General features: G+C 46.7%; 1 protein-coding gene and 1 long non-coding RNA gene across 17 annotated transcripts in view; one reads left to right on the forward strand and one right to left on the reverse strand.

The window, feature by feature from the left end:
* Cemip (cell migration inducing protein, hyaluronan binding) overlaps window positions 1–25,491 on the reverse strand; it is a 153,837-nt gene that overhangs the window by 25,000 nt on the left and 103,346 nt on the right. For all 4 annotated transcript variants that reach the window (XM_006508354.3, XM_006508353.3, XM_030243122.1 and 1 more), the window contains 8 exons: window positions 25,278–25,410; window positions 24,336–24,527; window positions 17,184–17,359; window positions 15,317–15,526; window positions 6,130–6,335; window positions 5,189–5,258; window positions 3,687–3,815; window positions 653–738 (listed from right to left, as the gene is read on the reverse strand). In XM_006508354.3, the coding sequence (XP_006508417.1) occupies window positions 653–738; window positions 3,687–3,815; window positions 5,189–5,258; window positions 6,130–6,335; window positions 15,317–15,526; window positions 17,184–17,359; window positions 24,336–24,527; window positions 25,278–25,410 (1,202 nt within the window). The remainder of the gene's footprint in view (window positions 1–652; window positions 739–3,686; window positions 3,816–5,188; window positions 5,259–6,129; window positions 6,336–15,316; window positions 15,527–17,183; window positions 17,360–24,335; window positions 24,528–25,277; window positions 25,411–25,491) is intronic.
* Gm30440 overlaps window positions 12,377–25,491 on the forward strand; it is a 54,503-nt gene continuing 41,388 nt past the window's right edge. For 5 of the 13 annotated variants that reach the window (XR_378308.2, XR_378310.3, XR_378311.3 and 2 more), the window contains exons 1-2: window positions 12,378–12,751; window positions 18,836–19,010. This is a non-coding gene — a long non-coding RNA (predicted gene, 30440). Of the gene's footprint in view, window positions 12,752–18,835; window positions 19,011–25,491 lie in introns of all 13 variants that reach the window. The other 8 variants (XR_378315.3, XR_378319.3, XR_378314.3 and 5 more) reach the window with 5 other exon arrangements.

Genomic DNA, 25,491 nt, shown 5'->3' on the forward strand with positions numbered 1-25,491 from the left:
GGTAACATCTCTAGGACCCAGCTCCATGCAGGAGACAGATAAGCGGTCCCACTGTTGCTAATGATCTTGAAGTTTGACAACCCTGTTTTTGTTTCCTTTGAGATAGGTTCTCATTATGTAGCCTTGGGTGGCCTAGAACTCACTGTGCAGACCATGCTGACCTTGCAGAGATCTTCTTGCTTCTGCCTCTCAGGTGCAGAATTAAAGGAGTTAAATGCATGTACCACCCCATCCAGCCTTGACAATGACCTTTTAAAAGCAGTCTTTGGTCTTCAGCTAAGCTCTGGCTTGACTTGTCAACCTGGCTATCTATTTCCTTGCCATTAAAGTTGCAGTAGATGCTTTTTTTCTGATCACCTTTGTCTCCCTGCCCATCATGTCACAGCTCTGGCCATCCCCAATCCTCTGTTTTATGGTCTTGGCTCGGTGGAGGGGTCTGGAAATTGCTAGGAATTTCAGCTCTCCCTTCAGTTACTGGAGTCTGGACTCTAATTCAGACTTAGTTTAGACTTCTAGCACAGTTCCATATCTCAACAACTGGCTCAGTGCCAGCTAGTGAGCACTCATTAGGGGAAGAAATGCAGGACTGAAGCAGAAGAAAAGGAAGCAAGCCAAGAGGTCCCAAGGGACAATGTTTCCCAGGGGCTCTTACCTGGCAGAGATGATGGAGAGGAAGGGCCGTTTATCCTTGGCTGAGGCCTCAGTTGTCTTGACTCCGTTGTCTATGATCATGCCAGCCTGGAGACAAAGGACACATTAGCTACTACTACTGCCTACAGCCATCTTCTCACACCAACCTAGGCACATGCTTTTGAATATGTCCATATACCCAGCAGTTCTTAGACTATGTTCATGGATGTAGGGTCTACAGTGAGAGAAGGAGAAAGCCAGTGTCATTCTGCATTTCTCTGACTAGATCTGAGAGGAGCAGACCTGTGTGTGTGCATGTGGTTTGTGCATGTGTGTGTGTGTGGTGGAGTAGATAAATAAACCAGTTTTAAAAAAAGATTTATTTATTTTATGTATATGAGTATTCTATCTGCATGTGCACCTGCATGCCAGAGAGGGCATCAGATCACATTATATATAGTTTTGTGCTACCATGTGGTTTCTGGGAATTGAACATAGGACCCCTACAAGAACAGCCAGTTCTCTTAACCTCTGAGCCATCTCTTCAGCTTCCATAAACGGGGGTCTAAACTAGAGTGTCTATCTTGGGGCCATATAGCCAATTCCATATACAGAACTCACACCAGTTTATGGAGTTCCTATCCCAGATTCCCAAACAAGGTCTACCAGTGTGCACTCAGAAATGCATCACAGACTTTCAAATGAAATACGAACTTGTCTCTCTTTCCCATCATGTGAGAGTCATGACTTCCTACAGCCTGTTCCAGCTCCTGCTTGATTTGAGGAGAAAGGCTAATCTTTTTTAAAAGATTTCTTTGAGACAGGGCCTCATGTAACCCAAGCTGGCCTCAAACTTGCTATGTAGCCTTGGCGACTTTGAATTTTTCATTCTCTTGCTTCAGCCTCTCGAATGCTGAGATTACAGGTGTATGGGATCACATCTTGTCTATACACAAACCCAGGGTTTCATGTACATCCAACAAACACTCTTACCAACTGAGCTATGTCCCTAGCTCTGAGCCTGGTTTTCTTCTTTAGTGCCAAAGCTGTCTCCTTTTAGACAGAAGGTGGGTTGGGATAAAAGTGGAAGTCCTGGAGGCCACCATCCAGTCCCTTTCACTCTCAGATCCCCCGGCCTCTTAGGAGGCTCATACCAGCTGTGTCTCCAAGTTCCTATTTGTTCCCCAGTGGGCTTTAAGTTCACAACAGTGATGACGAGAGCTTACACTCTTGGCTCTGTTCTCACACAATGATGCTGGCGAGTCCCCTCACTTCTTTAGCTAGTCATATCATTATCTGTAAAGTTGGCTAATGATATCACCTTCACAGAGTAGCTGTGGTGACTGTACAAGATGCCTGAGAAATGACTACATGACTGCATGAGGTGAATGTGGTGTCAGTCTTCCTGGATAGAAGCATCCAGGATATAGACCATATTGACCATATAGTCTATATAGACCATGTAGTCTCTGCTTAGACTGTCAAGCTGGTCCAGCTGTAGATTCTTTCATTTCTCCCTGCCTATCTCAGAAGATAAGAGTCCCTCCTGCCCTCACAAATGCTAAATCACCCCTCCTACACACATCTATGTCCTTGACTCTGACTTGCCTTCCTATTAGAGATGTTGCTTTTGATTGCATTACTCCTCATCTCAGCCCCCTTTGCTGCCCAGTCCTGTGGATCTGGTCTCTCCAGTAGGAAGTCTTGAGGATCCAGGGAATGGTGGGTTCCACTAAGAGGCCAATGTGTTTTCTGTCCTTCTCTAACAGTGACATGGTCTAAGCACCTGCCTTTGCATGGGGCTGTTCAACATCCATCCACAAACCCCCTTCCACATTTCTGCCACTGCCTCAGGAATTGTCCCCCTGCTCAGTCTCTGAGACATGACTAAGGAGGTATCTCCTCTCCCCTGCTCATGGCTCTCTCCTTATCACTGGCTTTTGTCTTCTTACCCTCAGGTTTCAGCATGGATCTGCTCTGAACATATGTTCCTTATTTCTGAGTCTTCTTCCAGGTTCCATGTTTTTGAAACAGGTTTTCTTTGTATGTGAATGCAGAGACCAGAGGTGGATAACAAGTGACTTCTATTTGCTTTCTTTGTTGTTGCTGTTATTTTAATAGATGTTCTTTCATTGAACCTGGAGTTCACTGGCTAAATGGCTGGCCAGGGGCTTTGGAATTTGCCTGTCTGTTTTCCCATCAACAGGGTTACAGGCATGTACCCTGTATGCTTTTGTGCTTGTATGGCAAGAACCTTAAATACTGAGCTATTTCACTAGCTCTCTGAAATATCTTTTTTTTTTTTTTTTTGATTCTGGATGTCACCCATTCCTCTCTGGCAGTCCCCTGGGTGTACTATTAAGAATTGGACCAGATACCAGTTTGTTTGTTTACTATCCCTATGTCCTAGAAACATAGGGGTTCATCTTTATCTCAACCTCATTCTAAGTTCTCTTGTTGTGTCCAATGGCTCCAGTCTTATGTCTTGCTCCTATGGGAAGATTCTTGATATATTGAGGCACCAGCCATCTCAATACTTCTCCCTTTTGCACTAGACCCAAGCTTAGAGCAGAGCTTGCACTGGTACTCAGGAAAGGAGGGTGATAAATGAAGGTGGTCAAGAAGTTTCTCATTTTCCACCTACTGACTTAACACTGCACAGATGGAGCCACCCACTCCCCAGAAAGAAAGGAGAAAGTCCTGGATGCCAAAGCCACTCAGAACCATGTGCAACCTTCCTGTAGTTCATGGCCAGGCCTCATTTCAATCTCATTATCACTGATGCCTACAATAGAACCACAAAATCAAATCTGATATCCAACCCAGCATCTTCTGGGAGTAGAAGCTGGGGTGAAGGCACACCTTGCTCCTTTGGCTATACGGATGCTGTGATGAGGCAGGGCCCCACAGGAGACTTGTGGTGAGTGACCTGCAGACTTTGGAAGGCTGCTCTGGACCCACAATAAGAATGCAGCCCTTCCAGGCTCTAATCATCTGCAGGTTGGGGCAGGGGAGTGAAAAGGCTGGCCATAGTGACATATCACAGAAAGACTTACCCGGTAGTTAGAATGTGCTCGATTGTTGTAGAATTTACCCAGTGGAATGTGCTCAGAATAACCTGGAGAGTACATTCCCACAGAGGGGCCCGTTGGCACATGGTGAAAAATGAACCAAAATCCAGTTTCCTGTTGGGACAAGGCACAAGAGAGAGAGAGACACAGAAATTAGTGGCAGTGAGTTCTTAATTGCGTGACCCAGGCTGGGGTAGTAGATGCAGTACTGTGACCAGAACAAGTCATCACCACACACATCTGAGTGGTCCAGTGTTTGTACACCATTCACCACCAAACACATACACGTGGTTCAGTGCCGGGATAATGGCAAAAGCTTGAGGCTACTGTAATTTGTAAGGTCCTTGTCAGGTCTCACTCTTCACATCGACCGCCTTGTTCTCTGTCTGCACTAGTGGGTGTGAGTTAGTGGGTCACTGCAGAGGTTAGACTCCTGATGGATAGAATTCCAAAATCGAATGTTATATAGCCTTCCTTAGAGATCTGGATGCTGAGGCCCAGAAAGAACAAGAGACTGGGTCAGGGTCAAGGCCTCAAGCAAAATGAGCAGCTGGGGAGAAGTGGGTTAGATCAAGGCTGTTGGAGTAGAACATGATGCTTGTTGCCTATCTGCCACCACCCAGCTATATGGGGCTTTGGACACACTAGGTCTCCCATCTTAGCTTCCACCCTAGTCCACGCTTTATGTTAGACTCACTTGGTGATAGCTTATAGCACTGACGTACCAGGCACCATCCTAAGGCAAAATGACTCATTCTCTAACAAATGACTGTACATAAATTTCGTAGTACTCTGGGATGAAACATCCCCCACAGGTTCTTGTGTTTGAACACTTGGTCTACAGGTAGTGAACCTGCTTTTGGAGGTTGTGAAATCTTTAGGAGAGGAAGACAAAAATGGAGGATGTAGGTCATTGGAGGTGGGGTTTGAGTATTATATAGCCTGGCTCCACCTCCTGTCTTCTCTGTTTTCTAAAACATCTTTTTATTTTAATGTTTTATGTGTATGAGCATTTGGTTCTTATGTATGCCTGTATAGACCATGTGTGCCTGGTATTCACAGAGGTCAGAAGAAAACATAGGACCCCCTGAAACTGGAGTTATGGGTGGTTGTGACCCACCATGTGGAAGCTGGGACTCAAACTCGGACTCTCTGCAAAAGCAAATACTTTTAACCACAGAGCCATCTCTCCAGCCCCTCCTACTGTTTCTTGATCCACCCAGATGGGTACAAGCTCTTGGTGTCACAGCCACAGGTGACTCCAGCCACCATACCTTCCCTCCTACTATGGACTGTATTCTCTTATGGCACAAGCCAAAATAAATGACTTAATAGCTGTGGTGACCAGGGTTATGAAGCGACAGGCTGAACTATTGTTTAAAGCCAAGTTTCAGGACTCCCCACCATATAGATGAATGATCTTGAGCTCTAAACATAGCATCTCCAGGGCAGCCACTGCCAGCCCCACCTTGGTTATTTCTGCTTACCTCGGACCCTGCAGCTGCGCAGTTGATGAGATTGTTGTTGGGATTCGCCATCCAGAATGTGGACACGGCACTGTAGGGAAAGGACAGAAGTTGGGCACAGACATAACAAAGACCTCTAGCACTCTCTCTGCTACCCAGTGGGAGAGCCAAACGAGACAGCAATATTAGTAGAAGCTGTTGTGTGAAACTTAGGAGATGATTGGTGTATCCATTTGTGACTTCACTTCCTCACCAGCAGACAGAGCATTTAAGCTTGTGCACTGTTCAGGGCTGGAAAAGTGAGGTGTGGTTTGTACCTCTGCAGAAGCATGAATTTGAGTTTGAGAAAGCAGACCTGTCTAAGGGAGGTTGTCTGGGCAGGAAGAAACGTGTCTCTGTCTGCATCTGCCTCTCTGTCTCTGTCTGTGTGTCTCTGTCTTTCTGTCTCCATGTCTGCGTTTCCCTCCATTCCTCCTTTTGTTTCTCTGCCTTTGTATCTCTGTGTCTCAAAGTCTGTTTCTGTTTTTCCCATGTCTGTCTCTGTTTTCCTACCTGTCTGTATTTTTCTATCTCTGCCTTTCTGTGTCTCTTTGTGACACCGTGTCTCTCTCTGGTTAAAAAAGAGATTACTGTGGTACTATGGGCACATGTCAGGAGTGATTGTGGTAACTGTTCACAAGATTCCATATGGTATAGAGCCACAGGTGAGCCACAGTTCTCCAGACCAAACAGTGCTAGTGAGGCTCACAGAGGAGGGGGGATAGAGGAGGGAAGAGGGAGGAAGGAGGAGGGAAGAAGGAAGAGCTACTCTTGGTACCTCACTCTGAGAAGCAGGCAGAGGTGAGCATCTTGTTTTTAAAGGTCCTGAGGCAGGATGTTGAGTATTCATGCTCATCCCCTCTCCCCTCCCTCCTGCAGGCCCAAGAGTAAGGAATATCCTGCAGTACCATGTGTGCACTTACTTGCAGTCCTGCCTGGGCTTGGGGATGTACCCTGGGTATGAGTCCTCTGTGATCACTTTGCACATCCTGCTATCCCGATCGGATGGGAGAAGGGTCCCTGACTTAACAAGGAGGCCAAGGCAGTGGTCAAAAGTGTTGCGTTCCTCTGGCCCATCTTCAGTGAAGAAGCAGTGGCCCAAAGAATTATAGCCCACAACATCCTTGATCTGCAAGGTTAAGACAGGAGTTTTACTCAGCACCCAAATGTGCATATGTATACATAGTCATTCAACAAGCATGAAACAGTGCTGAGCCATACCAGGTCTGCGTAGGCTGGGGGTACAGACAATCTTGCCCTCAGGCAGGGTGGGCGACAAGAGGTTGAATGTGCTGTGGGATGAGGCTTTGGTGGGTAAGGATGGGGATAAAATACGAGAAGTGCAAAGGTGGGTTCAAGGGGAGACTAAGCTTGTGTTCCAGAGACTAGTCTGCTGAAGACACAGCTTGCCAAGACTTCCTGAGGAGGGTCTCCAGGGCCAGAGTGAGGAGCAGAGAAGCTCCCTCAGGAGGTAGCACCACAGGAGGCCTGGGGGACCTTTCATGAATGTCTGAACTGATATCATTTTTGTTGTGTTGGGTTGGGTTGGGTTGGTTTTACAGAGAGGCTTTCTCTGTGTAGCTGTTCTGTTCTGGAACTCTCTCTGTAGACCAGGCTGGCCCTGAACGCATCATAGAGATCCACCAGCCTTTGCTTCCCAAAATACTGGGATTAAAGGCATGTACCACCAACACCTGGCAACACTAATCTACTTTTATGATCCCTTCAACCCAAGCCAGTTTGTTAGCCCACGATGCCCACCAGGACACCTTTGCACCCCAGACTGAGAATCAGAGCAGGCTGGTAAATCTCAGCTCACCTTCCTGGATAGAAAATCAGAAAGCACATTCTGAAGAGGCACTGTGAGAGCTGAGTGTGGTCTCAGCATCAGCACCAGGAAGCTCTCACACCAGCCTGCAACCTTGCTCTATCACTACCACAAAACTATGACCTCCAGCATCTCCAGAGCCTCAGAATCCTTAGAGAGCCCTGTCCTGAGCCCTAGTTCCCTGTTCACACCAGACTCTGACAACAGTGTCTCTCCCACAGAGGCTCTGGCTTTGGCCCAAACACTCTAGAGATGCTCTCAGCTTACATGGTACAGTGGGTGAGGGTGGGAGCCCTTTGCATATCTTTACTGTGTTCTTCCATCCCTGCTTGTCCAGTGACTTCATCCAATGAGATCTTCCCTGCTTCCTTGTGACCTCAGATCAACCCACACCTCTTAAGGAGCTGCCAGTGTACCAGGAGCTGGAAAATCTGTACACCATCCAAATGTCTTTGGCACAGACTAAAATACCAAGGCCATTGCCCTTAGCCCTGGTGCCACTCACTACAAGGGACTGTCTTGCTCACTGCAGGACACTCAGTAACCCTGGTCTGTCTCTGCCAGGTGTCAATATCACAAACTACCTAAAAGTTGTTTCCAGACTTCCATTACTCAGTAATCCACTGTGTAGGAAAGATGACAAGACTGTGTCTAATGGAAAAGCATTGATCTAAGGTGAGCAACTCAGGTCCTTCAAGGCTCTTACATTGCAGGTGCCTGCTCCCTAACTGTGAGACTGTCCATCAGCTGTTAGAACTATACCCATACAAAACCCCTGCATGGCTGAACGCTGGATGGCCTCATAGACCTTATTTTCTCTGCAATCTTACAAAGTCATCTTACCATTTTTGTTTTAGAAATGAGAGAGATGGGGAGGTGGATGGTATGGGAGGTTTTTTTGGAGGGGAAATAAGGAAAGGGGATAAAAATTTTCAATGTAAATAAAGAAACCATCTAATAAAAAATAAGCAAATACAAAAGAAAAGAAAAAAAGAAAGAAAGAAATGAGAGAGATGAGCCTGGGAGAAGCTATGTAATTGTCCAAGGTCACAAAAGCTTAGTGGGCAAAGCCAGGGTGGAGACATTTGGTTTTTCAGGCCTGTGTGTTCATTCTGTCAGCTTACTCCACTCTCCACTCCCCTTGCTTATACTAGGCAAGCTGTCTGCCTCTTAAAATGAGCATCCTTCCTTTAATCTTTGGTTTTAATCTTTGGCAAGGGCATGACCTTGAGGCTCATTCACTCCTTCAATGGGCATTTCAGTCAATGCCAAGGTCATCCAGTGGGATGTTCCCTTCTCTCCTAGTGAGAAATGAAAGCTTGTTATAAATAGCCCAGAAAGACAAGTCTGGGAGGGGATGCGGCTGCTCTTGCTGGCAGAGACTTCTAAGATCAAATTCAATGTCTGGCCTTGCAGAGGAGGAAACCATGCCCAGAGAAGGGATGTGGGGTATCCCAGGGAATTTATATGTTGGAGCTCCTGTCTTCTGCTCATGATCTTTCTGACTTTTCCTTACCCATTTGCCCTGCACTTCAGATCTCCGAAAGTGAGTGAATGAGTTAGGGACATTTTTCTAACAAACACTCAAAGAGGAGCTGGCTTCTAAGACTTGTGAGAGGCGCTGTGAACAGAAAAGGCTTCGCCAGAAGGAAGAAAAACAGCTGCTGCTGTTGGAAGTCCAGTTCTTACACATGTTACACATGTTTCAACCTTATCTCAGTGGGCGCCACTCACAAGGATGAAACTCACACTTGATTTCCATCAATGCCAGAAACAGAAACAGAAACCAGTCCATTGCTTAGCTGTTGCAACAAGGCTGCCAGAGTCAGGAGAAAAGCAGGGCAAGAGCAAATGAAAGTCTGGAGCAGATGAAGTGTAGTTCATGCTATTACTCAGTCACAGACTTACTCTGTACACTGAGCATCCTTGTGTGATAGAGGGGATGCTAAAACTGTTCTCAGATCATTTTTCCTTAGAATAATTCACAGAGTTGACTATTAGAGATAGTAAGTGAAGGGATAGATAAATAAATAAATGGAGGTAGGTAGATAGAAAGATAGATAGACAGACAGAAATGGATGGTGGATAATGATAGGTGATAGATAGATAGATAGATAGATAGATAGATAGATAGATAGATAGATGAGAGAGAGAAATGGATGATGGAAAGATAAATGATAGGAAATAGATAAATAGGAGGTAGATAGATAGATGATAGATAGATAGATAGATGATAGATAGATAGATAGATAGATAGATAGATAGATAGGGATAGTGGGTAGATAGAAAATTAGATATCACCATCTAGAGACTGCCATATCCGGGGATCCATCCCATAATCAGCTTCCAAACGCTGACACCATTGCACACAGTAGCAAGATTTTGCTGAAAGGACCCAGATAGAGCTCTCTCTTGTGAGACTATGCCGGGGCCTAGCAAACACAGAAGTGGATGCTCACAGTCAGCTATTGGATGGATCACAGGGTCCCCAATGGAGGAACTAGAGAAAGTACCCAAGGAGCTAAAGGGATCTGCAACCCTCTAGGTGGAACAACATTATGAACTAACCAGTACCCCGGAGCTCTTGACTCTAGCTGCATATGTATCAAAAGATGGCCTAGTCGGCCATCACTGGAAAGAGAGGCCCATTGGACTTGCAAACTTTATATGTCCCAGTACAGGGGAATGCCAGGGCCAAAAAGTGGGAGTGGGTGGGTAGGGGAGTTGGGGGGAGGGTATGGGGGACTTTTGAGATAGCATTGGAAATGTAATTGAGGAAAATACCTAATAAAATGTTTAAAAAAAAGAAAATTAGATATCATTGTTAGGTAGATAGACATACAGGCAAATAATAAACAGATGGTGGTTGTATAAGTAAATGGATAGGAAAATAGTATAGATAGGTAGATAGGTAGATAATAGATTCATATAGATAGACATAGCAACTAAATGACCACTCCCTCCCCCAGTGGGAGGCTATCCTTATATGCTAACCAGAAATAATGTGTAAACCCTTCTGCCATTCTCTTTGAGAAAGCTAAAATTATATTTCCCTTTTGTTTTTTCTGCATATCTTCTTGCCTGCTGATATCTGTAGTTCATGATTCCTGGAAGCTGTTTTAAGTCTTTCACTGTAGCAAGGTCTGGTCATGAGATTGTAAAGGAGAAAATTCATAGGTTCTGCCAGTAATGAAAGACCCAGAAACAGCAGTCAGGTATTGCTTCAATAGTGAGACATTTAGCTGTCATCAAGTCAGGGTGTTGTTGGGGGTGGGAGTGGGGTGCTAGTACCAGAGGAGGCTAGCTGGAGGTCTGAAGACTGTTTTATGTGTACATCAAGATATATGATCACTCCCCGTCTGAACTGGCTTCCACCAACAACCTGTATTCTCTAAGAAGAATGGTGCTTCACACCTGAAAAAATGTTCAACATCCTTAATCATCAGGGAAAAGCAAATCAAAACAACCTTGAGATTCCACCTCACACCAGTCAGAATGGCTAAGATCAAAAACTCAGGTGACAGCAGATGCTGGCGAGGATGTGGAGAAAGAGGAACACTCCTCCATTGCTGGCAGGATTGCAACTTTGTACAACCACTCTGGTAGTCAGTCTGGCGGTTCCTCAGAAAATTGGACATAGTACTATGGGAAGATCCAGCAATACCTCTCCTGGGCATATACCCAGAAGATGTTCCAACTGGTAAGAAGGACACATGCTTCACTATGTTCATACAAGCCTAATTTATAATAGCCAAAAGCTGGAAAGAACCCAGATGTCCCTCAACAGAGGAATGGATACAGAAAATGTGGTACATTTACATAATGGAGTACTACTCAGATATTAAAAACAATGAATTTATGAAATTCTTGGGCAAATGGATGTATCTGGAGGATATCATCCTTAGGGAGGTAACCCAATCACAAAAGAAGTCACTTGATATGTACTCACTGATAACTGGATATAGCCCAGAAACTTAGAATACCCAAGATACAATTTGCAAAACACAAGAAAAATCAAGAAAAAGGAAGACCAACGCGTGGATACTTCATTCCTCCTTAGAATAGGGAACAAAATATCCATGAAAGGAGTTACAGAGACAAAGTTTGGAGCTAAGAAGAAAGAATGGACAACCCAGAGACTACCCTACCCGGGGATCCATCCCATAATCAGCCACCAAACCCAGACACTATTTCATATGCCAGCAAGATTTTGCTGAAGGGACCCTGATATAGCTGTCTTGTATGAGGCTATGCCAGTCAGTGCCTGGCAAATACAGAAGTGGATGCTCACAGTCATCTATAGAATGGAACACAGGGCCCCCAGTGGAGGAGCTAGAGAAAGTACCCAAGGAGCTGAAGAGATCTGCAACCCTATAGGTGGAATAACAATATGAACTAACCAGTACCCCAAGAGCTCGTGTCTCTAGCTGCATATGTAGCAGAAGATGGCCTAGTCGACCATCATTGGGAAGAGAGGCCCCTAGGTCTTGCAAACTTTATATGCTCCAGTACAGGGGAATGCCAGGGCCAAGAAGTGGGAATGGGTGGGTAGGGGAGCAGGGTGTGGGGAGGGTATAGCGAACTTTCGGGATAGCATTTGAAATGTAAATAAAGAAAATATCTAATAAAATAAAAGAAAAAAAGAAAAGAAAAAAAGAATGGTTCTTCAATTAACCAAGCACAAGCAGAAATAAGTGGTTGGTTGATTCTCTTGACTATGCAGAATTCCACTATAGATTTAGTCAAGCTCAGACCGGAAATATTTCTTTTAAAGGAACTGCCTAAGAGGACCATGTACCAAGATTATTTCACCTTGCCATTGGTCCCCAAACAATATGGAATGCCAACTGTTTGTTAGGCATTTACATGGCATCATAAGCCAACTAGAGGTAATTTTAAGTGCAAGGGAACAAGCACATTGGTACGACGCAAATACCAGGTCATTTTATACTAGACTTAAAGGATTTTGGCACCCTTCAGGGGGCAGTGAGACCAAAGAGGATGCTATTTCTGCAGTCTAGGGTACGAATGATATAATATATATCACTGAGAAGCCTCACAGCGAATTCAGTCCTTTTAAAAAGAAAAATTACTTCCAAGCTTCTGACATTATTTAAAAAAACTTAAAAATAAAATTCCTGAGGAGAAGCTGTCCTTGGAGCGCAGGCAAGGGTCATTTGTTTTGAAGATCTTAATGAGTTTTTGAATATGCAAATAGAAGTTGAGAGAGGAAACAGAACAAAACCCTGCCTAAAAAGGGAAGGAATGCTTTCAAGACTGGACAGGGAAAGTAGGGGGGGGCAAGGATGGGGGGGGATAGAGTTTGCAAGGTCAGGGTGCTGCTCTAGGGAAAGCATGTGACCTGAAAGAGGCAGTGAGACCAGAGAGACCTGGGTTCTCTTCCACTCTGTCAACTTCTGCTCTGCTCTGGAGTGTTCTCTTCCTCCGTCTCCCAGTGCAGCCCTGGACCAAGTTGCTTTGGGGGAGAGAAAAGATGGAGTCTGGGTCCAAAATCTGGGCTCAAGTAGGAAGGAGAGGAGAGAACAACTACACAGCTTGAAAAGTGAAGGATACGTTCAAAGACCCTGGAAAAGGGGTGGTGAGTCAGAGACAATGGAAGCCTTTCCCACAATTCCCAGGCTGCGCAGCTGGCAGAGAGGATGCTGGGTTTCCCCATCAGGGGATCCAGACATCTTTAGCAGAACGTCAAGCGAAAGGTAAGGCCTCAGAGATAGAATGCTTAGGGGCTGACTGGATCCACTGGTATCTGGAGCTATGCAGAGCACAGCAGTTGCAACCTGCTGGGCACATCTTGGCTTCATACCACAGGCGTTTATAATAAAAATAAGTTGTGAGCAAGTCCTCAGAAAGGATGTGCTTTCTTCTGCGCAGTCTCCCAGGCTTAAAGAAAGGAGGTAGAAGACAGCAGAACTCGCACTGGGGTCTTTGTACCTCCTGCTACAGGTCAGGGATATATTGATTGCCTTCCAGTAATAGACAATTTCAAGGTCCTGTTTAGGAACTCGAAATACACACGAAGATGCTCTAAGCCCATTCTCTGTGGCCCTGCAGAGAGTGTATGCAGAATCTCTTTTTGGGGAAAGTCTTCCATCCTGTACCTGCAAGCATCCTGGGGAGAGTCAGTGCAGAGCCTCCTTCTGAAGTCAGGCTTCCTCTTGGCACCTGCCAGGGAGCCTGGGTGCTCTGCTACATTGCCAGAAAGACATCCTCAACAATGCTGCTATCACAGGAGACATTCCTACAGCTTCACTCCATGGACTAAGAACAGGGACTTAGTGAACTGCAGAAGCAGTGTGAGAACAGGGCCCTGTGACCAGAGGAGGGCAGGCATTGCTAACAGGTCCATCAATGTGGTGGATTTCTGCTGTAGACTCTTCGTATGTGAGCATGCATTGAGACTTTTCAAGGTGGCAGAGAGGCCAAGAGCAGCTAGCTACTCTGGCCCCACTTTTTGGTAGAAGCATATGCTACGATCTCCCGGAAACAGGTATTTTCACAGACCACATAGAGATGCAGGAGCACACGGGGCTGCTGCTATTTAATGTACCCTCAAAGCATGTCACTCGTGTTATCCGGCCTCATCCTCCTAACCACCCTTTGTAGTAGACTCAGCCTTGTCCCTGGAGGAAACTGAGGCCCAGGATGTTTCCATCCATTCCTGCAATGCTGTGCTGGTGACTTTTGAGTTACTGCCGAGTCCCACAACACTGACACAGAGAAAAAAGCAAAGAGATGCATGAACTAAGGGGACAATAGTTTGCTAAACTCAGAAGCATTTTAGAGCCACACTGCTGAAAGCTGTTCCATAAACTCAGAGGAAAGCAGACATTGAAGAGCTTTTATCTCTCTCTCTCTCTCTCTCTCTCTCTCTCTCTCTCTCTCTCTCTCTCTCTCTCTCTGTGTGTGTGTGTGTGTGTGTGTGTGTGTGTTTTGTCAGAGGGAATTTGTTTAACTTTGAACTAGAAGGGACTACAGAGGTGGCTCAGTGGTTAAAAGCACTTGTTGATCTTGCAGAGGATTCAAATTTGGTTCCTAGTACCCATATGACAGCAAACAACCAGCCCTAACTCCAGTTCCAGGGATCTGACTTCTGTGGATACCAGGAAGGTGCATGGTATACATATATAACACTCAATGTGAAGACTCATACAGATACAATAAAGCAATCTTTTTAAAAATAAAATAACAAATGAGGGGACAGGGGGCGGTGTGTGTGTGTGTGTGTGTGTGTGTGTGTGTGTGTGTGTGTGTGTGTGTGTGTGTGCGTGTGTGTGTGCCTGAAGCAGGGGATGTGGGAAGTTGGCTCCCAAGGATGGGAGTACATGGGAGGAAGAGAGGGAAGAGATGTGAGAGATGGCCTCCTGGAACACTTCAGGACCTGCTGGGTAGAACAAGGTACTGAGGCTCCTCTTGGCTCCATACAGCTAGGATTCCTTCTTTCTAGGGTCCTGGGGAGCTGCTTGTCTGGGATCCACCCACTTCTGACCAGGGATTGTGTTAGCAAAAGACTTCTAACACCCACCCACCCACCCACCACCACCACCACCACCACCACCACCACCATGTCCTCTGCACTCTAAAGCATAATAGCATGTTTGTCTCTATATGGATTCTTTTGTTTCTGTTAACTGACCTCCATACCCCAAAAAAGTATAGTCACCCACTGGTAAACCTGTCAATTCAGGCAGCAAAGAAAAGCAGGCAGTGTCGAAGGCCAGCTCCCAGAGCAGCGGCATTCTGGAAGTCGTACAACCGCACATTCCAAGAGCATTCAAAGCCAATTTGTAAAACTGCCGGTCTGTCTGGGATATGGCCCTGCTGCTGCCTGCTTGGCTCAGAGAACCGGAGACCTGGAGCATCTCGATGGCAAGCTATTAAATTTGGTTCCACTTGGAAATGCTGCAATGAGACTGCCCCTCCAGATCTATCTCAATAGCTTGGCCAGAAAACACAGTTCAGAACTGATTGGTGGTAGGTCCGTGAATGGACACTAGATTAAGGTTGGAGCTGGCACCTCAACCATGTGGTAGATGGATGACAAGGGAGCTGAGAGATGTTCCTTCCCAATTTGGCAGCTGGCATTCCCAGGAACTGGGCAGGAGGAAGTCTTTGCTAACAGTGTTGCACAGATCTTCTTGTTGGATGAAATTGTTCAGGGTTCTGCTCTAAGTGTCTAACTCTATTGTGGGGACCATCGACAAATCTAATTGTCCCAGGCCAGATCTCTAGGAGGTGGGGTGGGTGCTCCAGCAGGCACTTACCAACAGACCGTTGGAGCCATGGACAGTGATGCAGCGGGAGAATGTGTGATGAATGGAGAGGTCCCTGATGTAGGTAGGGGGGTCATAGCCTCCCTGTTCATCCAAATCTCCAGCCAGGTGGAAGTGAATTGGGTACTGGCCCACCAGCTGCTGCCCCATGTACTTCAGCTCCACGCCCTCCAAGTGGGCTGCTTTAAACCCCAGTGCAAACTGCAACAGGAAAGTGAAAGTCAAAAGAGCCCCAAGGCAGTCCCTGATCTCCCCCCTCCCCCACCATGCTAGCTGACCTGCATTCCCAGAGGACAGAGGTATTACCTTCCTAGTGTCACTGGGTTGTACTGAATACATCCTGGTTACTCAATAAATCAAAGAGGCTCTGTGTACATGGCAGAGGATGCCTGGTCCTTCTTACACTAAGGGAGTCCAGCAAGGCATTAGAGGATGCTGCAGTATATCAGACTGTTTGGATTGGAAATGCCCAGGACAATAGGCTTACTTTGATCTTCCTTTACAACCTCCATAGCCAACTATGAGGAGGGGATGATCCTAAAATATTTAGGGGGTAGGGGTGACATAAAACATGCCCTGGGAGTGCTGGAGAGTGGAGGACTCGGGGTATCATTGTTTACTGTGTGAAACCTTCTTCTTCTCTGATGCTGGAGATACCATGAGCATCTGCTCTGGGGACATGCATGTGAGTGGCAGATGGTCACAGCACAGGGCTGCTCCTGGATGTGCTCAGCGAAGCTGCTTGGGTAGATGATGCCTGCATTCCAGGAGCTCGGGAGAATGCACAGTCTAAAGTGATCAGGGTCAGAAGTGGGCTCTGCCAACTTCTGTCAGAGGAGTTGGTGACACGATGACCATTTCTCCTAGATTCTGGCACCCACTGGAATGTTGGTCCAGTGGAAATGCCTGGAGAGTAATGTTGAGACTGATTGTGAGCCTAGCTTGGGCTTCATGGGCAAGAGGGGTGTGGGAACTCAGGCCATCCTCAAGACTGAGAGTGGCTGCAGTAGCTGCTGTGACAGAGGACTGCTGTTTTCACTGGATCTCACTATGTTCTCAGGTACCTTCAGTGGTGACAATAGACAGAAAAGATCCACAGACTACAGACTGGAGACTAGAATTCCTAAAATGTAGATCTGTACCACAAGGCTCTTCCCACCTAAAAGATCAGTAGAGCTCCCATTGTGAACTCTCAGTTTCCCTCATCGACCTCTTTGTTTACATTATTAAAAAGAATTACGCTTACAGCACATGATTTTAGCCTCAAGAGAATTCCTTTACAAACTCACTCTGATGCTCTCTCTTAGCGTTGAAGCCAATAACCATGTGAACAAGAACATGGAGGAACATGGAGGACCTCTGTGTTTATTGGACTATTTACCAGGCCAGATAAACAGCATTTTGAACAGAGATAAACAAAGTTTCTCTTTGAAGAACTATTAGTAGTGCTGGGGAACTAGGATTGCTTTGTACGCCATTGAGAGACTTGCTGCTACCTGTGGCTGTCTTTCTAGATCAACAGTTCTCAACCTTCCTAATGCTCTGACCCTTTAATACAGGTCCCCATGTTGTGGTGACTCCTGACCATAATATTATTTTCATTGCTACTTTGTAACTGTAATTTTCCTACTGTTATGAATTATAAAATATCAGCACTTTCCCATGGACTTAAAATAAGTATCTGATATCTGACCCATGTGAAAGTCCCATGATTGGTAAAGAAGACATCTCCTAATGGTGCACTTCTCTTCCAACCCCCTGCTCCACCATCCCTGTGCCTCCCACGAGTCTCTGTCCACAGCTGGAACCTTGAGTACCCTCCTGTAGGGCTAAGAGCCTTAGCCAGGCACATTCCTACCTTGATGTGGCCCCCAAAGGTATCGAAGTCAAAGAAGTCACAGATGTGATTGGTGTAGGGGTAGCATCTGTCCTCCATCTCCCCCATCACCACAATGTTCCGAGTCAGGAGTCCGACCTCAGCCCGCATGTCTACACCATCAATCTCCTCCCCAATATGTAGGTACTGTGGTTTCCCTAGGGCACAAGAGGGCAGGGAAGCAGAAAGGCAGGTGAAGCATGCACACTGTGTACCCACCCAGTACTCCCACAGCTGTAGTTTGCTCTTCACTAGACCCTCATTCATCTTGAGCCCCATGGCCCTTGCTTCCATGATACGGAAGAACAAAGCTCTGGTAGATGTAGTCCCATGCGTAGGAGTGGAGCCACAGTTCCTAGCTATTCGAGCTCAGCTCTTAAGGCCATGGCAGCTGTGGTTACTTGTCCAGAATATACACACTGCTTCTGATTTTCAGAGCTAGACTCTCCCATGAGTCATCTCACACAGGCCTTCCCCGAGGAGCTGTGCTTCCCCACTTCCCTACAGGGAGGCGTGGTCACAGGATGTACAGAGAAGTGCCAGGTGTAACCTTGGTTTGTCTCTCTGGTGGTCCAACCTCATCCAACAGAGAAAAGCCGCAACCTAGAGATGGCAGAGCAACAAGAGACAGAGGACACACACACACACACACACACACACACACACAGAGAGAGAGAGAGAGAGAGAGAGAGAGAGAGAGAGAGAGAGAGAGAAAGAGAGAGAGAGAGAGAGAGAGAGAGAGAGAGAGACCCTGACCCCATATGACTCCTCAGAACTTGCACTGTAGTGGGTTTCTAGCTGTAATTATTAGGATAAAACAAACCTTCTTTCAGATCCCTGCTTCCGAGCAAAGTCAACCCATGCTCTCCTCTCAGCAGCCCAGAGGAGAAAGAGCAGGGGGCCATTCCTGTGTCTAGAGCCCTGGACTTGCACCACCTTCCCCCCCCTGCCCCCCCCGTAGTACTGAAAGAGCAATGGGGAAGGACTTGTACCCTGATCTGTGCTGACTTCATCCTGCATCCCTCAGCGCAGGCACTCTCTGAGGCCGTGGATCCTAGCACTATCTTGTGGCACATTCAGAAGGCATCACCTCCAGCTGGCAGTCCTTTCCAGTTCAGCCATCTCATTCCTCATCTGCATTTCTTATATTCTCTGCCCTTAAACTTCCCTGGGGTCTTGCTATCCTTGAGAAAAGTCTAGCAAACCAAACACCCTCCCACACTGACTCTGGCCCCTGTTCTGTGTGGCTGTGTCCTTGACCCTGTGTTCTGCCCATTTCTTCCTCCCACAACCTCACCCTTCTCTAGCCAAATTCCCTTTGTGTTACCTCCCATCTCTTCTCCATCTGTGCAGAAAAAAACAGCTTAAGACAGGCTCCTCACTAAGATGGCTGCCAGGGCTTGCGGATACTTTCTCTTTCATTCGAGGATGCAATTACAAAGAGCAATACTCTCCCCTGTGGACTAACAGCCCAAACCACAACACCTACACCACTTGGCTTTCTCTCTGGCCTTGACTTGATCAAGCAGGCGCTTGCCTCAACCCTGAGATACCACTAGTGGCCACATGTGAGGGCCACAGTTAAAATTAGCAGTGCCCACCACAGCGACCTTCCTCTGCTTTCTCATCCACAGGAAGAGCTGACCCTTGCCCTCCCCATCACCAAGCACACATCCTGGGAGCTGACAGTATTGCTAAAGAAGCCTATGGTTTTAGAATTCTGCAGACTCAGTGAGATAGTGGTTTCTTTGAAGCAACGTGACATTGGTGCGTACTAAAGCTGAGAAAACAACCCCAGGCAAGTGAATGGTATGTGTTTTCTGTTGCAGCTGAGACAGATTACCACAGGTTTATTTTTTATGATCCTGAAGGTTGGATGTCTGAAATTAATTTTGTGGGGTGACTCAAGGTGTTGGCATGGCTGCTTGCTTGAGAAAGTACCACATAGAATCTGTTCCTGGGCATTTTCAGATTCTAGTGGCCACCTTTAATCCTTAGCTTGAGACCACCATCTTCCATTTGCCATAGCTCCCCCTACGTCTGTCATTCTTTTGCTTTCTCTTTGCTAATCTCCCGTAATCCTTCTCTGGTACCCTTGTAATTACATTGGACCCACCCATATAATCCAGGACAACTCCATTTCCAGAACTTTAATCTAGTCATCATTGTAAGCACACGCACCCTTTTTTGTCATGTGAGGCAATGTTCACAGGAACTAAAGATCACAACATAGATTCAACCTACCACAGAGCCCTTACGAGTCTCAGGCACAGTGTCAGTCAGCTTTCTGTTACTCTAACTAATAGCTGGGATAAATAAATTTATAAAGAAGAAAAGTTTATCTCAGTTCATAGTTTCAGAGATTCCGAGACTCATTGGCTATATTGCTTTGGCCAATGGTGACACAGCATATCATGGTGGTTGCATATGACAGAGGAAGTCCATTTACTTTGTGTCCAGGAATGAAACAGGGAAAGGATATGAATATCCCACAATCTGCTTCTAGGACTTATCTCTAATGAACTTAAAACTTCCATTAGACTCTACCACCTTCCAACAGTTCCACACTGGTCTAACATACTAGGAGAAGATCATTGGAAACAAGCTAACGACAGAATGCAGGGGCTCTTCCTCCCTGAACCCACTGTGGCTTTTGGTTTGGGTCATGGGCTATGTGTCCTCTTTACTGCTTTAAGGTCCTACAGCCATTCATGTAGAAGCCTCTGCTTCTATCCCTGTTGCTCTCCCTGCCTGTTGGTTCTGTGGCCTTCACAAGCAAGCTAACCACAGGGCCCGCCCTCTAAAGGGCAAAGCCTGTCCCCCAAAGTGGTGTTCATGGCTTCTGAGGGTTCCTACCTTTGTGTCTGCCAGACAGAGACAACATGAAGTATGGTGGATGAAAAGGAAAGAGACTTAAATTCAGAAACATTCTAGAAGTTGATGCATATCATCTCTAATTATGACGTCTTGGTCATGGAGGATCTTTTACCATCCTGCTTTTGATCTGTTAGCTTTTGATTCAAGGGTTGAGCAGATCACTGTATCTCTGTGTCCTTTTTTATGATGACCACAGGAGTGTGCCATTGTGACCTCTCTACAAGGACTGAAGAGCCCCCTCCCACTACTGTTCCTTCTATTCCAGCTCTTGCAGTATTTAGATCACAGGGCCTCAAACTCCTCCCATCTTTGTTCCAGAGTGCCTATTGATCCTCTCTAACTAGCTCAGAGCTTCCTGGAAGAGTTTTCACGTGCATCTTGCCAGGTGGGCTCTTACATATCTAGCTCTGTCTGATATGTCTTCCTTCTCTCTTTTCTTTGCCATGGAGAACATCTGCTCTCTTAAGCCACCCCAGCTCAATATGCAGAGAACTGGGTCTTCTTACAAAGCTGGGTATCTGTCCCCAAGAGCATCTGGGATCCTGGTCTTCTGGGTCCCAGGCCTCCAAACATGCTAGATCCAGAGCTAATCTTTCCTAGTGGAAACCCTAAAGGCCAATGCCTAGGGAAATTCTCAAAGGATTTCTCAATCAAGCAAGACAGCTTGGGGTTGTGCCAGGGGTTCAGAGGGAGAATGGACTGCTACTGCCCATGAATGTGTCAAGGCAACATAGAGCTGGCTTTCCATATGTTCCCAGAAAGCTAGACTTGTTTTGGGAACAAGTGGCACTACAGGCAAGCGACTCATTCACATCAGCCCTGATGCCCATTTCTAATAGGCCAAGGTGGATGGATCAGACACCCTGGCTCCTGGTGGGCTCATCTCTTCATGTCCCTCCAGGCTGGCTGGGATTGCCTCCTGAGAGCCTTTGTTACCTCAGAGTTCCCATCCACCTGGTTGCCTCTACAAGGAAAGCCATTCTCCACATGGTTCTGAGCCAGGCTGTGTGACTCAGTTTGCAATAGAGTCCTGGAGCCTATGGTCTAAACTCCCTTTATTTATGGAGCAGAGATAAAAATAGCTCACATCCCAAAAGGTAGCTAGATCAACAAGTTAGTTAATTCATAGAATGTTCTTAAACAGCCCTGGGCACATGGTTGGAGGCCAGAGGGACAGAAATGACATTTGCAGCTGTCAGGGCTTTTGTCTCCAGAGCTTCACCAGGGACAGGAACTAAAGGACAGCTGGTTTCATAGGGGAAGCAGGGCACAAGTGACTTCAGGTAAATGGAAGGCTAGTGTGTATCAGATTCCCATGGACTAAGGAAATGCAGGTCCCACTGAGAACTGCAGGAATTTTGCAGTCCCAGCCACCTCCCCTACTCCAAGACACCTTATCAGAACCTTTACAACACTGCTTCTGTCCACAGTGCAAGCAGTTATCTCTCCTTGTCCCTTTCACAGGCCACTCCCAACTGCAATCCCAGGGAAGTGGTGTGCCTGATTTCTTTCATCTCTTTCTGAGTGTGGGGTTCTCCCACAACTCTCCATCTCTCCCACCCCTACTCCTGACCTTCTCACAGCATTCTCGTGCAGGCTGACTAGGTCAGAAGTGTCTCAAATGACTTGGGCCTACTAGGAAAGGGGGAGGGGGCCTGGGGCATAGGGAGGTTCTAAACATTGGTATTTTCTGGGTTTATCCATGGGTACCCCAATACCATACTCTTTGAACATTCACAAGACAAGCAGAGAACCAGACACCCTAAGAATAAAAGAAGAATAAACCGCAAACACCTTCTCTGGGAGACAGACACAACAGGTACTTATAGCTTAGAACCCAGGGAGTCAGGGGAAGGTGGAGACTAGATTCTTCTCATATCATCAGGGGCAAGGACTAGTCCAAAGGGACAAGAATAGCCTAGAACTCCTATGGCCATTTCAGATGGAGATGCTAAGATTATGAACGTTTGTGGAAGACAACGTAGCATACATAGGTTTGCAGCTGAACAGCTGGGGGTTTGAAAGATACTGGTTTGCTTGGTTTATACTAGCACCACCCACCAGGACATCCTGTGACACCAGATTCCATGCTGTTCCGCATGGTAGCCACTAAGCGCACATGCCTTTCGAACACTTAAAACCTGTCTACTGTAAGGAACAGGGTGAAATTTTATTTAACATCAATTAAATTGAAGCAGCTACGTGTGACTGGCTGGTGGCTACCACTAGGGAAATCATGGACTTAGTTATTTGATTTCTACAGCCTCAGTTTCTTTATCTGCTTCATATATAAAACAGGAACTCCCAGATAGTGAAGGCCTCACAAAGATGGGACAGGTGGACCTGTACAGAACTGAGATTATCATGGGAAACAGTGCTCATTCAAAGTAGTGGTCACAGTGGTTAAAAGGTGGAAGTCTTTATAAGGCAAATGAGATGACAACAAAGAGGGAGGGTGGCAAAATAACCAAGGGGGAGATTTCAAGTGCCATGGCCACATCAAGGGGTGCTGAGAATCACACCGAGGCTGGCAAATCTTTGAAAAAAACATTTTCAGGTGAGTCCTATATTTCCAGCACATTGTCACCCCCATCTGTTTCTCACCGACAAAATCTTAAAATGCAAAGAGGGTTGTTGGCTGGAAATAGGGATCTATGAGAGGGTAGGATCCAAGAAGAGTGTATCTCTCTCTACAGCCAGACTGAGGAGCTGAGCCTGAAAGAATGCAGCAGGTGAGAGAAGAATTCAGATTCAGAAAGGGATGGATGGGAGGAGTCCTCACTCTGTGTTAGTGGGGGATGGAAAGCAGAGAATGAACCTTCGGAAGAGGAGCAATGGGTGTCTCCTCAGGACAGACAGTTGTGCATGCATGATCATCCCCAGCTGGCACTTCTGTGACACTACTCACCAGTAGGAGCTGTTCCCATGGGGACCCAAAACCCCTGAGCAGAGTGGATGGTGCACTCTTAATACATGGTGGGAGGCTGGGGGTGGGGCTGGAGGAGCATCCTTCAAAGGTAAAGGGGCTTGAGGGCATCGAGAAGGATGTCTAACGTCATCTCCTCTCATACTTTCATCCCTGGGAACTTGGCCCCCAAGAAGCACCCTCACATTCTTGGTCCAGCCTGGGCACACTCATAAGGCAGTTGGTTGGGTTGCTAATATTCTGTCAGGAGCAGTAGCTCTTGGCATGAATCCCCAAATCTCTGCTGTGTGAGCCTAGAGTCTCATGGGTCCTTCAACCTCAGGTGACTTTGGCATTCACAGATGCCCTGTCAGGACCTGCTCAAAGTGAGATCTCCAGTCTGGCCTTTAAGATGCTCAGTCTTGGGGTGTACTCAAGGTTTAGCCTAAACCTAGGGGAAATCCTCCTTCTACTTCCATGCAGCAAGGCCTGGAAGTCAGGCTTTGCCCATCCTGCATAGCTGCATGCTACCAGGAGGCACAAGGAGTGACATGAGCTCAAATGATCTGCCAAAGGGGCCACTGACATCCCAGGAGGCCTTCTACCATGCACTGTGATGATAACCTAAGTATCCTCCTACAGATGCAGACATGGGAAATCCTTCCTTGCTAGGAACACCCAACAGATCCATGGAGTTCAGTAGCTTCCTGTGCACTCAAGCAAAGCCCCTGGTTGTCTTGCAACCTCTTCTCCCTTCTGTGATCCTAGGCGCTCTCGTGGTCTGCCCTGTAGTCTACCTGTCCTCCTCATGGCTGACCCACCCCTGCTCAGGTGCTGTGTCCACATGCCTTCCCTTCCAGCACTACTTCTCTTTCCTGACCACTCTGTCATCTTCTCCCAGCTTCCCACTTAATCATGAATTCCTCAGGGAAAGAACCACGCCCACTCCAACAGAGTAGAATCCCTCCTCCCTCTGCCCAGCTCATTACACATCTCTTTTATAATTATTGTGCTGGGACTCTAGCATCCTCCTTTCTTTGATTTCTGGATGCCATGAGATAAGCAACTTCCTCCATCACTAGCTCTTGCCCTAAACAACAGGGCTAACAAACCTAGAACTGAGGCTTCCAAACCCATGAGTCTTTCTTCTTAAGTGAAGTTATTTCAAATATCAGTTAGGCTGCCTGCTTGGACAATGTATTGATGCATCAGTAAGGAGCCAGTGCTTATATTGAGTATCTCAGCATTTTGTTTGATTTGTAGGACTCTGAGAATAGCTCACAGATTCCAATCTTTCACTTGAAGTCTACCAGTGTTCAGATTCCTGCAGCCTGAAATGAGGAGATACCTACCTGCCACCTTGACCTGTGTAGAGGTGCAAGCTTTGCAGGGGAGCACCCGGAACTCTTCTGCCTGGTACATCGAATAGTCAGTGCTGGCAACAACCAGGGTGTCTCCAGGCCTCCATGACCGCACATTGTCCACCAGACTCAGGATGGTGCTGTTTACGTTGGTGTCGATGCTAACCGTGAGCTTGGGCCTCACTGTAACCCAAAACAGGAAGGACTAAGACACAGCCCTTTGCCTTCAGCAAACATGTGGCTGCCCACCTCTTCCCCTCCCCTCTGGAAATCAGTAAATGCCAGGTGTGCCCTTCCAAAACCCGAATCACCAGACTCTCTCTCATCCCAGTCTCAGTACTTACAGGTTTTTGAAGTCAACAAAAACCCAACCAAAAAAGACCCATTCATTAGCTCTGGGCAGAGGAATTTTCCACTGACTTCTAAGCTAGTTTTCAGTGTGTTGCCTCACCACACCCACTTTGCCCAAGATGTAAAACAAATATAGTTCCTCTCCACTATTATTTACAGTAGCCATAAGTCCCACCCCCAAGTCCAATGACTGCTTTCTGGAGATGCTGATTCCAGAACAAGCCAGCCATTTCCAGTCCTGTCTAATGAGCACTGCCTGGGGAACTGGGTTTGAAACAACAGCACCAGAAGAGGCAGAGAGACTGTGTCAACCCTGCCCATCAGCACACTGCATTCTTGGACCAAGCCCGCCCCTTCTAGAAAGGCTTACGACAGGCCAGAGATTTGCTATCTGCTTCCAATGCCTGGGACCATCTGGCTGCTTCTGCACTCAGTGTGGGTGATTGTGACACTATGATACTCAACATGGCAGACCCAGACATCCCATTTCACAGTGCATAGAAGCCAGATCAGGGATCCGGTCGGGAATCAGAGCTCAGTTGCAGTTCTAACCCAATAAGGAGCTAGGATTTGCTTGCATACCGGGTTTTCCACATAAGAATCGCACTCGATAGCTTCGGCAGGCTCTGCCCCGGGTGTAGCAAGCAAACCTGTAATCTTGGCCATTTTTGTAGACAACCTCAGTGCTGAGGGCGACTCCATCCATTGTTGTGGCCTGAGAACAGAATGGAAATTACAGAGCAAGGATGCTTTTTTTATGAAGAGGGAAAGTGCTGATTAATGTCCCCAACTTATA

This window comes from Mus musculus, chromosome 7 (assembly GCF_000001635.26).
Source record: "Mus musculus strain C57BL/6J chromosome 7, GRCm38.p6 C57BL/6J".
Classification (NCBI taxonomy): Eukaryota; Metazoa; Chordata; class Mammalia; order Rodentia; family Muridae; genus Mus; species Mus musculus.